This window comes from Notolepis coatsorum (genome assembly GCF_963971535.1).
Source record: "Notolepis coatsorum genome assembly, chromosome: 7".
Classification (NCBI taxonomy): Eukaryota; Metazoa; Chordata; class Actinopteri; order Aulopiformes; family Paralepididae; genus Notolepis; species Notolepis coatsorum.
The window spans coordinates 45,156,301-45,171,466 of record NC_140171.1 but is presented as its reverse complement, the minus strand read 5'-3'; the positions used below and the strand labels follow the sequence as shown (position 1 = coordinate 45,171,466).

Genomic DNA, 15,166 nt, shown 5'->3' with positions numbered 1-15,166 from the left:
AGTGTGTAAGCTGGAAAAATCCATTTACGGCCTGAAACAGTCTGGGCGAAATTGGAACGAGATGCTTCATACATGTCTTATCGAAGATCACTTCCTACAGAACCCAGTAGACCCCTGTGTTTACTCGAGGGAGTCAAAGGAGTCAGGGAAAGTGATCATCGTCATTTGGGTGGATGATTTGATCATAGCAGCATACAACACTAGAAGCCTAGCACAGGTGAAAGAGATGCTCTCCACCAGATTCAAAATGAAAGACCTTGGGAGGTTAAAGCATTTTCTAGGTATGGACTTTGAACAGTCTGCCAATTGTGTAAAAATATCCCAGAAGAGATATGTGGAAAAGATCCTGAAACGTTTTGACATGCAATAATGTAGATCAAGGGAAACACCATGTGATCAAAAACTAGACTATCAGGAGGATGCTCAGAAACTGACAGATGTAAAAATGTACAGAGAAGCTGTGGGTAGCCTCATTTATTTAACAACATGTACCCGCCCTGACCTATGTTTTGTAGTGAGTAAACTGTCACAGCATTTCGCTGACCCCACAGAGGAGCATTGGATTACAGCAAAACATGTCTTTCGTTATCTTAAAGGTACAGCAGACAAACAACTGTGTTTCAGAAAGAACAGCGAGGGTCTAGGACTTAAAGCCTACAGTGATGCAGACTGGGCAGCTGACACCACAGATAGAAGGAGTACCACAGGATATTGTGTGAGTTTGAACGCAGACAGCTCACTGGTTTCGTGGAAAATAAAGAAGCAGCCCACAGTGGCACTATCAACTTGTGAAGCCGAATATATGGCTCTAGCTATGACAGCTCTAGCACTGCACAAGACCGTAGCAGACTACAAAGAGTGACACGTTCAGCCGAACGCACAATTGGAGGGGGGCTTCCCACCCTCCAGAACATTTACAACAAGCGGTGCAGGGGGAAGGCTAAGAGAATCATCAAGGACTCCAGCCACCCGAACAACTGCCTCTTTGAACTGCTGCGGTCAGGCAAGCGATACCGGAGTCTTAAGGCGAGCACAGAAAGACTCAGAAGAAGCTTCTATCCCCAGGCCATCAGGCTGCTAAACGAACAATAAACACTATGCAACAACCATCAAATGCACACAGCACGCACACCCACACGCACACACTCACTTAAACAAACAACACACTGCAGCACCCACTCTCCACACTTTAGACCACACAAACACACTTTATATTTATTGATAAAGGATTTGCACTACAACTCGTACACCTACTGTAAATTGTACCTAAATTGCACCTCATCCCATTTCTGCCTTGCACTATATAGTATTGTATATTAGTACACTGCATAGTATTGTATATTATATGGTAACTCAGTTACGTCTATTCTGCATCAAACATTGTACATATGTCTATACTGAACACTGTGACCTCATTTTTTACTTCTAATTTACATGCTATACTATGTTATTTTATTTCATACTTATCTTGTCTTGCACAGTCTCTGGAGCGTAACAGTAAGAAGCATTTTGTATAAAAGTATTCTGTACTTCTGTATGACAACTATTAAAGAAACTTGAAACTTGAAACTTGACCATACAGGAGTGTATTTATCTGGAACAACTGCTCGAAGGGATGGATACCTATGTAGATAAGAAGACTGTTGTTTACGAGGACAACCAGGGAACCATTGCGATTGCTAGAAACCCTGTGTGCCGACAGAAATGTAAACATGTCGATATAAAATATCATTTCATCATATCTGTCATCAAAGAAGAAAGGATGACACTGATTTATTGTCCAACGGACGACATGGTAGCAGACGCTATGACGAAACCTGCTTCCAAATTGAAATTGAAGAGATTTGCAGAGGTCATGTTTGGTGTGTAGATATTGACTGCCATATTCTTTTGATGTTTTTGGATTATATTATTTCCTTTGTAAAATGTTTTTCGAAGAAGTTATCCAGTATGTTAATACAACCCTAAGTGGGAGTGTTGAAGTCAGAGGTTCTATGTAGGATTGTTATTAACTGTCTAACTGTATATATAACTGTTTCCACTAGAGGGCGCTCCTACTCGACCTCTCTCCCCCACCTACCTCTCACAGAGAGGACTCATGTGTTACTGCTCTTACCATGTGAATAAACAAACCAAGCCAGTTAAAGGCTAAAGATGGAAACCATGCCTCTTGACCACATTATTGTCGCCCTATAGCCGGATCCTAAAATCATCTCCGACCCCACTCACCCAGCACACCACATCTTCCAGCTGCTGCCCTCCGGGAGGCGCTACAGATCCCTGACCACCAAAACAACCCGGTTCAAAAACAGCTTCTTCCCCACTGCCATACGGACACTGAACTCCCTGTAGCACCCCCCCCCCCCCCTGCAGTACCCCCCACAACCCCCCTTACCTCTGCTGACATGGACATGGACAAACTCACAAACTCTGAACTGTATCTATGTAATTGTGTTTTCTTTTATGTACGCTGTAAGTGATGTTATATGTTCTATGTTTTTGTGGTTTTATGTTTTTATGTTGGAACTGCTATGAAACCTGCACTGAAACTAAATTCCACCAGCCTGGCTGTGTGGTCATTAAATAAATTGAATTGGATTCTGTCAACACTCCCCTGCACAAAAAGGGCAGCAAATTAGAGTCTATTCTCTTCGGTTCAAATAACAAACTCAGCAAGACCGACGGCTTCTCAGTTACAGTGGGTGACAATATTGTCACAAGGAAAGATGAAATTACATACCTGGGTTCCATCCTAGAGGCGAATCTTTCCTGTGACAAAATGGCATCCAATGTAATAAAAAAAAGTCAACCAACGAACAAGATTCTTGTACCAGGGCCCCGTTCCATGTACCGGGATAACCGAGTTAGCCGGATAACTTTATCAGGCTAACTGTGTTAGCCTGACTTTCCGATTTCATGTACCTGGATTTCCCAAATCACCATGACAACATATCCAAAAGTTTGAGCCTGCTCGAAAGCAGAGTTCAAGTTCAAGTTAGCCTGAACTATCGCCACGCCCCCGCAAAGAAGTGACAGCCCGTTTCCTGAAACTATTCCCACAGTCTACGATCTGCATTATACCATTCTGAATTACGTTTTTGTGCTCCATTCTTCCAGAGGGGGCTTTTGAAATGTAAAATAGACCCAAAATGCTGATATTAAATTCACTTTGTCCTAAATAATGCACGTTATATATACCGTGGCGACGGTGGCGCTCGCTCGTGCGATGTACACATGATGTGGTTATTTTAATTGTAACTGGGATTAAGATGTCTGATGAGATGCGCTGTTTGACGGATTTGAGAAATTGAATGAGCCGTTGACGTCACATTAATGAATGAGGATGAAGAGATAAACTTCATTCAAAACAACGGATATTCTAAACACGGGTCTCTCGTTCATTAATGTATAAACAATGAATTTATCCCATCTGGCCCAGTGGCCCAGCGGTAGTGCTCATCCCTGCCAGTTCAGCGACCGGGGTTCAAATCCCCGTGTTTCCAATATGATTTTTTTGAATATAATATTAATGATTATACGCCAAAGTAGCCTGGTTTTAAGTTAAAATATTATAAATCTACATGCATTGAGGATGTCATTCTTTATATAGCTCTCAACGTGCACCAAATTGAATTATTCCTATATTGCAAAAAGAAGGAAAAGACTAGGGCCTTGAACCCCGGTCGTCCGTGTGAAAGTCAAAAGAAGAACCCGTTACACCACAGAGAAGATAAGTAAAAGATTGACTATACATCAATCAATGGGTAAGAGAGCCGTATCGTAATTCTGTATAACAGTTAACTAATAATTTTCGCTAGCAAGATCTCATTTGATTATTCAATCCAGCAGGCAAGTTTAAAGAAATATAATCTGATTGATTGAGGTAATGAGGGACTTAGAATTAGCCTATAGATAACGCATTTAACTTGTCGGCGAGGCGATTGAGCCTATTGCAATCTGTCAATAAAGTCTTAAATCAATTAATCAATCAATGCCGTTGAGAATCAGGGTCTCTGCCATCGATACGTGCTGGCTTTCCACCTAAAACGGGAGCGCGCATCTAGCCTGACTTGAGCCTGACTCTCAAGTCTGGCTTGAGTTAACGAGACTGAATCCTCCTTTGTGAAACAGGAAAATCCCGGCTTTGAACATCGGGTTAACTGAAGCTGGATAATGGACATGTTGATCGACTTAGTTGAACCACGTACATGGAACGGGGCCCAGATCTCCTCTCTGGTAAACAAGAATATCCTGAAGACTCTGGCAGGAGCACTCATTCAAGGGTACTACGACTATGCTTCCAAAAACAAAATTACAAACATCTCAAAACAAACTGGTCAGACTACTGCTTGACCTCACTCCTAGAACCCACCTCACCCCTGCCCACTTTGACAACCTAGGATGGCTTAGAGTAGATGACAGAGTACAGCAACTTGCAATGGGCCTGGTCTACAAGATACACTACACCACTAAGGTACCCATGTACATGTCAAAATACTTCCCAAAGGTCAGTGAATACCACGAACACAACACCAGAGGGAGCTCCACAAATCATGTTAAACCCAGATTTGGCTCAAACAAGGGACTAAACACGTTCAGCAATTATGCCACATCAATGTGGAACGCCCTACCCAAAGCTGTAAAGGAATGTGAATCACTACCCACTTTCAAAACCACTGTCAAAGAGCACCTACGGGAGACTGCAATTCTAAACTGGCCCCTGTAAATGTCCAAACCCAACCCCCTCCAATATACAGTTCCCCGCCCCCCCCCCCCAATTGTGTGTATTGAGCTGTACTGTATTGTACCCATTCTGCAATCTGTTAATAAAATTCTCCCCTGAAAAAAATTCTAGGGGAGACACTTATTGTCCGATATAATGTGTAGTTATTTAAGTGTATTGACACACACCTGACCGTCTCTCTCTCTTCGAAGCATAATAACCTGGACTACTCCAAGTGAGTAAACATTCAAGATTCAAAATTCATTACTTCGTTACTATAACAGCTCAGTTGTTAGGACTTTGCCTCAGCATGCATTTGAAGCATTTAAACATCTGGACAGTCTTCAGTGTTGTTTTAGTTGTCATGGCTCTGAGTGTTTCCCCTGAGGGGTGGGATTACGAGGGGCTTCGCCCACATAGACTCAAAGGCATGTTGAACAAGAGAAAAGTTCATCCTATGGTTTCAAAACGTACTTGTTTTCTTTTTTTTAATCCACTTTTTCTCCCATCCCAATTTCGTGATTCCAATTCTTCCCTCCCCTGTCTTGAACGTTGCTAGACTATGCCTCCCACTGGTCGGCTGTAGTGAGGATAGAAGCCTTGCATCACGTGTCCCCTCCGGTACACGAGGAGGCAGCCTGTCGCATCTTTTCACCAGACAGCTCGAACTCTCAGTGGCGAGGAGTAACGCGTGGGAGGCTCACGCTGCCCCCGATACTTCCTGTTTCTGCTGTACAGGCGTCACCCAACCGACCTGTAGGAGTCACTGTCCACAACGTCCAATCCCCACCCACCGGCTTTCCCACCCTCTAACACTGCCAATTGTGTTAGTATAACGGCCGGCCAAGCCGGTAGCAACGTCGAGAGCCGGGCTCGATACCAGCATCTCCTGCGTTAGTGGCGAGCGCCTTGCCCACTGCACCACTCAGCCGCCCCAAAAAACTTGCTTGTTTTCTATTCTATTGCTTACTTTGAGATTCTCTTGATCTCAAAGTAAGAGGGAAAAAAAACATGTCACCACTGATATATCATACATACATCCCAACAGAGAACACTGGACTTTTAATACAAGCTCTTTTAATCGTTTAGGGATCTAGACTTTAGACTACTAGCCAGTAGCCCCCCCCTCACCTGTGATGACCTGACCAAACAGCTCCTCTGGCGTGTCTCCAAAGAACGGCACACAGCCCACCAGGAACTCATACAGGATGATGCCCATGGCCCACCAGTCCACTGGCTTCCCATAGCCCTGACGTAGGATCACCTCCGGAGCTATGTACTCTGGAGTACCACACACCTGGGGAGGGAGGGGGAGAGGGAGGGATGGAGTGGGGGAGGGATGGGGACAGGGAGTGGGGGAGGAAGAGATGAGGTGGAGATGGGAGGGGGTCAGGAGGAAGGATGAAAATGAGCGAGGAAAGGATAGAGAGAGCAGGGAGGGGGGATAAGAAGGGGAGAGAGTGGGGGCAGACATGGGAGAAGGCAGGGGTGAGGGACAGGAGGGAGGGATGAGAGGAAAAAGAGATGGAGACAGGGGGAGAGAAAGAGTCCACATTGGTCATACGGAGCGAGAAAAGCCTTGAGGAGCTTCAGTTATTATATCACTCAGTAAATATACTGCTTCAGAAATTTAAACTAGTGATACTACTCCATATACATATATATATATATAACAAGCTGTCTCTACTGATCAATCACTCTTTGACATAATATCCACTAATCACTAGGGCTGCCCCCTCATAGTCTATTAATCAGTCGGTTTGGTCTTAATCAACCAATAATTTGCTATTCAATTAGTTGATTTTAATGTTTGTTTGTTTTTTCCTGAAAGATTATAAGCACATATCTGGTAAGTACAAGATTTCAAATGATAAGCACATATCTGGTAAGTACGCATTTTAAAATAATAAGCACATGTTTGGTAAGTACAATATTTCAAATGATAAGCACATATCTGGTAAGTATGAGATTTAAACATTATTGCACCTCGGAAACTAAAATGCAGATAAAATCAACAAATGTATTAGTTGACCAGTCCTTGACTATTGGCCGACTATAAGAATTTCTCAAAGACGCGGCTGGGTGGTGCAGCGGACATTGCGCTCGTCACCAACGCAAGAGACACCGGGTTCGACTCCGGCTGTGGGCGTTGCCTCCGGCTTGGGCCAGTTGTCATACTAACTCAATTGGCAGAGTTAGCGGGTGGAAGTCGATGGGTGGTAATCTGGACGTTGTGGACAGCGACTCCTACAGGTCGGTTGGGGACGCCTGCAGAGCAGAAACAGGGAAGTAGCGGGGGTAGTGTGAGCCTCCCACACGTTACACCTCGCCAATGAGAGTCCGCGCTGGCAGGTGAAAAGATGTGACAGGCTGCCTCCTCGTGTATCGTAGGGGACATGTGATGCAAGGCTTCTATCCTCCCTACAACCGGCCAGTGAGGGACATATGCGAGCAACGTTCAAGACAGGGGAGGGGAGAATTGGCACAGTGGAATTGGGATGGGAGAAAAATAGAAAAAGAGGAGAAAAAGTGAAAAGAAAAAAAAAAATCTCAAAAACAGCTGAAGCCTGTGTGTGCGTGTGTATGTGTGTGTGTGTGTGCACATGCGTGTGTCTTTGCACATGCCCGTGTGTGAGTGGTTTCTGTGTAACACCGCAGACATCATTAGAGACTGAATGACAAACACATCTCTAATCAAAACCTTCAGTAGAACATGAAAGCAAAGGCCTGGTCTGCCTCATCTGCAGATGGGAGATAATTATAAACAGCCAAACAAATGCCTGCTGCTGGGGGATAGCTGTGGAGGGGGGCTTTGGGGAGACACATGGACCAATTGGATTAATTATGACTAGTTTGATTCAGAGCGTAAACAATAGCTATAATTGCAAAATGGGCCAGAGATGGGGATATTGAGAGATAACGACCCACTAACTCAGACAGACAGTAGATGAAGCATTACCGTGTCGTGATTATCTGGTTTGTAAGATGACTTGGCTTGAGTACAAAAACAGACTCTTAACTTCCTATGTCAGATGCACAAGACGTTAACTCATGCATAATGTATCTTCTATTTTCCCTCAGACCAAATCAGTGTTACACATAACCAGTAATACCCTCTTCCCCCATTCAAATACACACAAAGACTTCAAATGTTGTTGGAAATTAAAGTCCAATTAAGTTGTAAGTATTTTCCTCATCATTACTGCTCATCTGCCTTTGGCCACATTAGAGATTCTACACATCCAATGTAATTACCACATTGTCCAACATGCAGACAGGGTCCAATTAACTTTCAGTTCAATTAAGGCAAGGCATTACCACTGAAAATGGTAATTTTGGCTAAATTGTAACAACTTTTTCATAAAACATATAAAACAATCAACAACAGCAACTATAAATATTACGTTTTCATGTTGCATAATGTAAACCAAGCTACTGAACAAACTTTAATGGCCATTTTATCTGTAGGTACTGCCACCAAATTGTATATAGTGCTTCCTAACATAAATAGCGGGAAATGTACTTTTTTGGATCTTCTGTAATTTACATTGTGTATTTTATGTGAAATAAATGTTTTCCCTGTACATATCATTTTCTTTTTTAAACAACTCATAGAAATAAAACAAATTTAAAACCCTCTGTAAATTACCAACCATTTAGTTATTCATCACATTGAAACCGAAAAATTTACTGAAGGAAAGAAAGTGTTCTAACTAAATGCAAATGTAAACATTTTCAAATTCACATTAGCTTTTTTATTATAATGTGGGTATAATAACACATTATATAAAAGTCATAATTAATACAAATTATTGTTTATTTTGTATCCACATTTAACGTGTAAAGTTTCATTAAGATGAGATGAAAGTAATTAATTTGTCTTATTCAGTAGTACCCCCCCCCCCCCCCCCCCCCAATACACACGGACTTGGCTGAAAGAAGGAGCACATTCAGTGTTAGACTAGGCTCCCTAGATGTAACACTGAACGGTACAGGAAGTCCTTCATTCCGACAGCCATTAGACTCTATAATGCATCACTGTGCCTCATCACTGTGGCAATTTCTGTTTACATTTTTAATTGATTGAATTGATCCCAACCCTGCATGTGGAACATAATAACTAAGACGGAATCCATTATTTACAGTCAAGGAATTCCCTGAGACCATGCTGTATATACAGTAGTTTAGAGTTAAGACAACTCATGCTGTATATAGTTTAGAGTTAAGACAACCCATGCTGTATATAGTTTAGAGTTGTTAAGACAAGTCATGCTGTATATAGTTTAGAGTTTAAAACAACAGGGACTGTACCTGCTTATCCAGGAACTCCCTGGCATCCTTTTCTATGTGTCCCTCATACAGGTTGGTAGTGAGGCTCATCAGACCCATCTTAGACAAGCCAAAGTCTGTCAGCTTGATGTGTCCCATTGATGTGATCAGTAGACTAGAGGGAGACAGACAACTGTAAACATGACCTCAGATACTATGACACTGGTACAGCATTTCAGAATGTTGGTACACACCATCAGGATCCACATGCTATTCATACAGCAGCAGAATTATAGAGACAATGTCATGTTGGAATGTTTCACCATTTCAATTTCAAAGTGTTTACCCGATGTTGCTGTGTGGAAAAGTCATGCAACGTCAACTTTAATTATAGTGCTTTCAATTATTTCCTGGTTAAACAAAGTGCTTTACAAACACAGTAAAGAGAAAAAGAGACATGACAGTTAAAGTTTCTCCTATTATTCCAATGACGTGGAATAATACTTTAAAACTTTTAATACCTTTAAATAACAGTAAGGTTTATTCATATTACATTTTAATTAATTAGACAGGCCAGTTCATTACAATTGCCAGTAGGTACTCCAAGGCAAACACTCACTTATCAGGTTTTAGGTCTCTGTGGACGATACCATAGTTGTGCAGGTACTCTAAGGCCAGAACTGTCTCAGCAAAGTACATCCTTGCCAGCTCCACAGGTAAAGCCCCAATGTTCTTCAGCAAAGTGGCACAATCACCTCCTAGGAATACACAACATTAGCCGTTTATTGTAAAAGCCTGCGTGCCTAAAGGCCTCTGCATGCTACAGAAACTGCAAAGCAACTGCAACACAACATCAACAATGCAACAGTGTTGCAGACACTCTGCCTTTATGCTTCTGCAACATCGACGCGCAGCCTATGCAACATTGTACCCCGGATGTAGCTAGGTTCCCTAGATAGATGAAACTTCCCTTCTCAACCAACCCATTCATAACAAGCAGAAAAAGAAGCATCATTTATACTTCCGGTCGGGGGGTTTCAAAATAAAAGAGCGACGTCTAAAAGCACCGTAAATACGTTTATTTTGTACATTATCTAACGTTAACACGAACCTAAACTAATCTAAAGTATTTGTGATGTATTCTGCTTGTGTAACTTCTGTGTTTGTTGGTGTCTGTATAGATTGTTGGTGAACAACTAACTTTAGGTTAGTTTTAACGTTAGCTAGCAGCAGGGATGGACGCCTTTGTGCAAATGCAGGCAGCTACAGGCACTCGAGGTCGAGGAAGAGCTGCTGAATTTAATCGGCAGGAGGAGAGAGAGCTCGTCAAAGCTGGATATATCCCTGTGGCTGTAGGCACGAAAATGCAGCTCGAACTACCTGTTATATTAAATTAATTGATTGCTGTTTAACTTGTCCGTGTCCAGTCCTTTCGATTAGCCCCACCGTTCATTGTAAACAATGATGCATGTAATTATATTAACGTTACTGTGTGTTGTTGTAGCTATGTTAATAAATTCTGAATGGCATTAACGTTAGTTGGGTATTTCATTTCAACCTTTATTTAAAATCGTAAGCATCTGAGGTTTCCCTCATTTACAGAAACGACGATTGTACAGTACATAATAAAAACAATATTCACAGAAATTTAAACACCAGAGTAAAACAAATTAAAAACGTTTAAAAATAATTTTAAAATATCAACTAAAACAGTTACAGGTAGTCACACAATGGTCTGAAATCATACATTTAAACATTCCAAGGGAAGGGAGAACCTCCAATTTTAGCGTGAGTTGAAGGACATTCCATGAGTTAGAGGCATCAAAGGAAAAGGCTGACTTCCCTAGCTCAGAACAAATCTGAGGAACCCTAAGAACCATCCAGTCATTCGATCGAGTTGAATAGGTTCCAATATTCCAATCTAACAGTGAGGAGATATAAACAGGTTGTTTACCAATAAGGGCTTTAAAAATAAATAAATACCAGTGTTTGTTGTGCCTTTCTGCAAGAGAAGGCCAACCCACCCTATCATACAGGACACAATGGTGAGTATCATATCTGTCACCAGTTATAAATCTGAGAGCTGAGTGATATGCAGAATCCAGAGGTTTAAGAGTTGATGCCGCAGCATGCCTATAAATTACATCACCATAGTCCAAAACTGATAAGAAGACTGATTCCACAATTCTTTTTCTACTAAATAGAGGAAAATTGGATCTGTTTCTGTACAGGAAACCAATTTTCTGTCGCAGTTTAGTGGCAAGACTTTCCACATGGAACTTAAATGTTAATTTCTCGTCGAGCCACAGGCCAAGATATTTATACTCAGTGACTCTCTCTATACAAGAGCCACTGACAGTAGATATCCTCACATCATCAAAGTTAATATTCCTTGCTCTTGAAAATAACATAAACTTTGTCTTACTAGCATTAAGAACCAATTTAAGACTACCGTAGTAAGGGCATCCTGTAGAGCATAAAAGGAAAGTTGCAATTTCTCAAAGGCCAGCTGTACAGAGTCTGCAATACAGTACACAATTGTGTCATCAGCATACAAATGGGCATGACATCCATACAAAGAAGAAACAATATCATTAATATAAATTGTAAAAAGGACAGGACCCAAAACTGAACCTTGTGGCACACCTTTAGTCATGGCCAAGAATTCAGATTGATTGTATGATAGCATTGAATAGCATCAACGCTAGCTGGCTGGCTACAACAAATTATCACAAGCTGGCATCGTAAAATATCAACACCAGCCATGGGAACACTGTTTACTAAATTGTGGAGGCTTTTAATCATCAAGGTAAGATGATTTGAAGGCGTATGCTATGGAAGTCCCCTGCGGCTCCACTTTGTTGAAATGTACATAACTAGGGCTATAGGATAACCACCGGTTAATTCGCGATTTTTTATTGGTTTGTCATGACAAACCAATTACATAATCCAACATATGTGTAAGAAACTAACATATTCCAGTTAACGGTATATATTTTTAATGATTCGTTACGGCGAAATCAATACTTCCATTTGTATAAATTACATTAACTCGAGGATGGTATTCCTCCCTGCGGGACCAATATTATTCTATGACAGCCCCGCCCCCATTCGCTAACCAACCAATCACTGCTACGCAACATCAACGCAAGGTTGTTCAGATTAGATTTTGGGGAGAGGTACACAACATCCTCACAACACCCTCTGCAACATGTTGCGTTGAAGTCGTGCTGATGTTGTGTTGCAGTTGCGTTGCAGTTGCTGTAGCATGTAGAGGCCTTTAGGGTGTTTGTTGGTTTTTGAAAAGAGTATTCACTTCCAATTCAATTTATTCAGGGAGTGGATTTTCTTTAAAGTTAAAATACTGAAAAACCTTTGGCATGAAAACATGGAATTATCAAACCTACTGACAAGTAGATGACAATCAATGTTCAATCATCATCAGCAAATCTGCAATTTCAGTAAAAAAAAATAAGGTCAGTGAATTCAAAGTGAAATCATCCCAACCCTCGTTGGCAGGAGTAACAGAGACGAAGACAAAGAATCTGATCAAATAATCAATTGTAAAAATGATAGGAGGAAATAAAGGGTGATTGTGTTTTTTGTCATCAAAGTCCCCAGGCTCTGGAATGCCCTGCCTGAGAAACATAGATCAGACCGCTCAGTAAAAAAATTGAAATCCCTTCTTGTATCCACTTACCGTATACAAGAATTTCTTTTTATGGGGCTATCTATTCCTATTTTATGTTGGGAAGAGGGACACAGCTTTCAGAAGAAAAAAAGCTTTGCCTTTGACTGCTTTCTGCTCCAAAACTTTATTCCAAGCCAGGTCTTTTCACTGGCCTCCAGAGGGCATTATGGATTATTGTCTTGTCCTTCTAAACACAGATGCGACTGTGGGGGGGAACCTTTTAACGCATTCATTTGTGTTGTGCTTTCTTATTTGTTTGTTGTGAAGCACTTTGTAACTTTATTAAGAAAGGTATACAATAATATACAAATAAAGTTTATTACTATTATTATTATTAGTTTGGTATGAACGCAAAAAAAAATATTTTATAGGGATGATTTAACATTGCAGTGAGCTTCCTCATCCTACCAACCCCACTGTGTCACTCAAAAAATACGGTGGAAATGTGAATAGTAATAAAGGCAAGGGGGAAGGGGGATTATAGCACAGAGAGTCTGGAGGATCAGGAAGTAGCATTTCCTCCTGCAATGACAGATGCATAATTAATTATATGATTCATATTTTCATCTGCTACCGCAGGCCTCTGCATGGGTTAAAATAATTTCAGTGTCTACGGGTTTGTTTTGGCTTGTTATCCTCCCTGCCTGCCCTTAATCCATGCTTGGCAGTGTCATCATGGATGAGTCACACACACACACACACACACACACACACACACACACACACACACACCACACCACACCACACACACACACACACACACACACACACACACACACACACACACACACACACACACACACATACACACACACACACACACACACACACACACACACACACACACACACACACACACACACACACACACACACACACACACACAAACTATCCTTCATGCCTGACTGTACACCAACAGTCAACACAGAATGTGCAGTAGCTATCTGAGCCTCGTAGCTGTGCTGAACTGCCCTCCAGGAAGCCATGTCCAACCAGAGTGGAAGATGAATGGGATTTAGGCAGAGGTGTTTGAAACAGCTGACCTTGTTTCAACTTGTACTTGTATGGCTAGAGGAGACACCTCTGACCGGCTCAGGTTGTTTAACTTTATAGGGCTGCATTTCATTGCGATAGTGAAATGAGAGTTGCTCAAATCCCAACTGCCCTTTCTCTCTAACCTGAAGATCGAAGACAGCTAGGTTAAATGTAAGTGATAGCTCCCTTTGTGTTACATCATATTGCTTACATCTATTTGATCCTCTCAGATCCGTCATGGAGGACCAAACAAGGACAAAAAGGAGGACACCAAACTTCCACAGTGAGGCTAATTGGAGACCAAGCAAAGGACAAACGGTACAGGACGAGACCAGCCTTATGCAGCACAACAAACCCATCCAGATTGGAGTGTCGTCCAATGAAAATATCCCCTGAAACTCAAATCCACTCTCGATATACCGGTACTCCAAATCCATTACAGGGGACCAGGCAAGGACGCCCATCTATGTAATATCCCCTAAAACCTGACTCACTCACCCTCAACATACTCCATGACCATGCAGAGGTGCCGGCGTGTCTGGAAGGAGCAGAACATGGAGACCACAAAGGGGTTCTCGGCGAACGTGAGGATGTCCCTCTCCACAAAGGCCTGCTCGATCTGGTTCCTCAGGATCAGGTTCTGCTTGTTGATCTTCTTCATGGCGAAACGCTGGCGCGTCTCCCTGTGGCGTACAAGGTACACAGCACTGGGGGAGGGAAGCACACAGAGAGAGGGATGATAGTCAGGTGGAGGGAGAGAAAAGAAGGAAGGCAAACAGGAGGATAAAGACGGCATGGAAGTACGAGAGGGGAGGAACAGGGGAGTGAAAGGAGAGAGGAAGGAAAGAGGAGAGAATTTTAGATTTTAAAAAGACAGATGAGACAACAATCTCTTATCAAATATTTCCCCCTCTCTCTCCTACAACTCCCCTCAACCACAACCTCAATATTAAGTTATTTATGATTTGGCCGACTTACTTACAACATTGCTGGAAGAATGCTGCACTCACTGCACTGATAATACACAAAAGCAATACACCTTCTTGACCTAAGAAGTTGTCTAAAAATATTTGGTAAGGGATTTGAAAGGATTTGGATTCAATAAGATTTGATACTGGATTCAGATTTGATCAAGTGCTTTCAAAACCCAACCCTATGAGGCACCATCTAGGAGCTTGTAGTTTGCAGAGAAAAGGGACAGCTCAGAAATTGAATTCCATCTACATTTAGTTATTTGTTTGTTTGTTTGTTTGTTTATTTACACATATAAAAAACAATTACATATATAATACAATATAATCCACAAGGGATGTGTAGGAGAATTGCCTAAAAACCCTCAAGGGGCTTGCATGTGGCATTCACCAGGAAGCAAAATTACATTATATCAAGATAAAATATACCCCCCCCCCCCCATGGCACCCATGCCATACGATTTCTGGTAGAGAAAA

General features: G+C 41.8%; 1 protein-coding gene across 1 annotated transcript in view; it reads right to left on the bottom strand.

Moving 5' to 3' along the window:
* Positions 1-15,166, bottom strand: part of LOC311231639 (microtubule-associated serine/threonine-protein kinase 1-like) — a gene marked incomplete at both ends in the record, with an annotated part of 227,323 nt that overhangs the window by 53,814 nt on the left and 158,343 nt on the right. The window contains 4 exons of the mRNA XM_084318267.1: positions 5,855-6,020; positions 9,035-9,167; positions 9,612-9,750; positions 14,217-14,425. Coding sequence (XP_084174393.1) covers positions 5,855-6,020; positions 9,035-9,167; positions 9,612-9,750; positions 14,217-14,425 — 647 coding nt within the window. The remainder of the gene's footprint in view (positions 1-5,854; positions 6,021-9,034; positions 9,168-9,611; positions 9,751-14,216; positions 14,426-15,166) is intronic.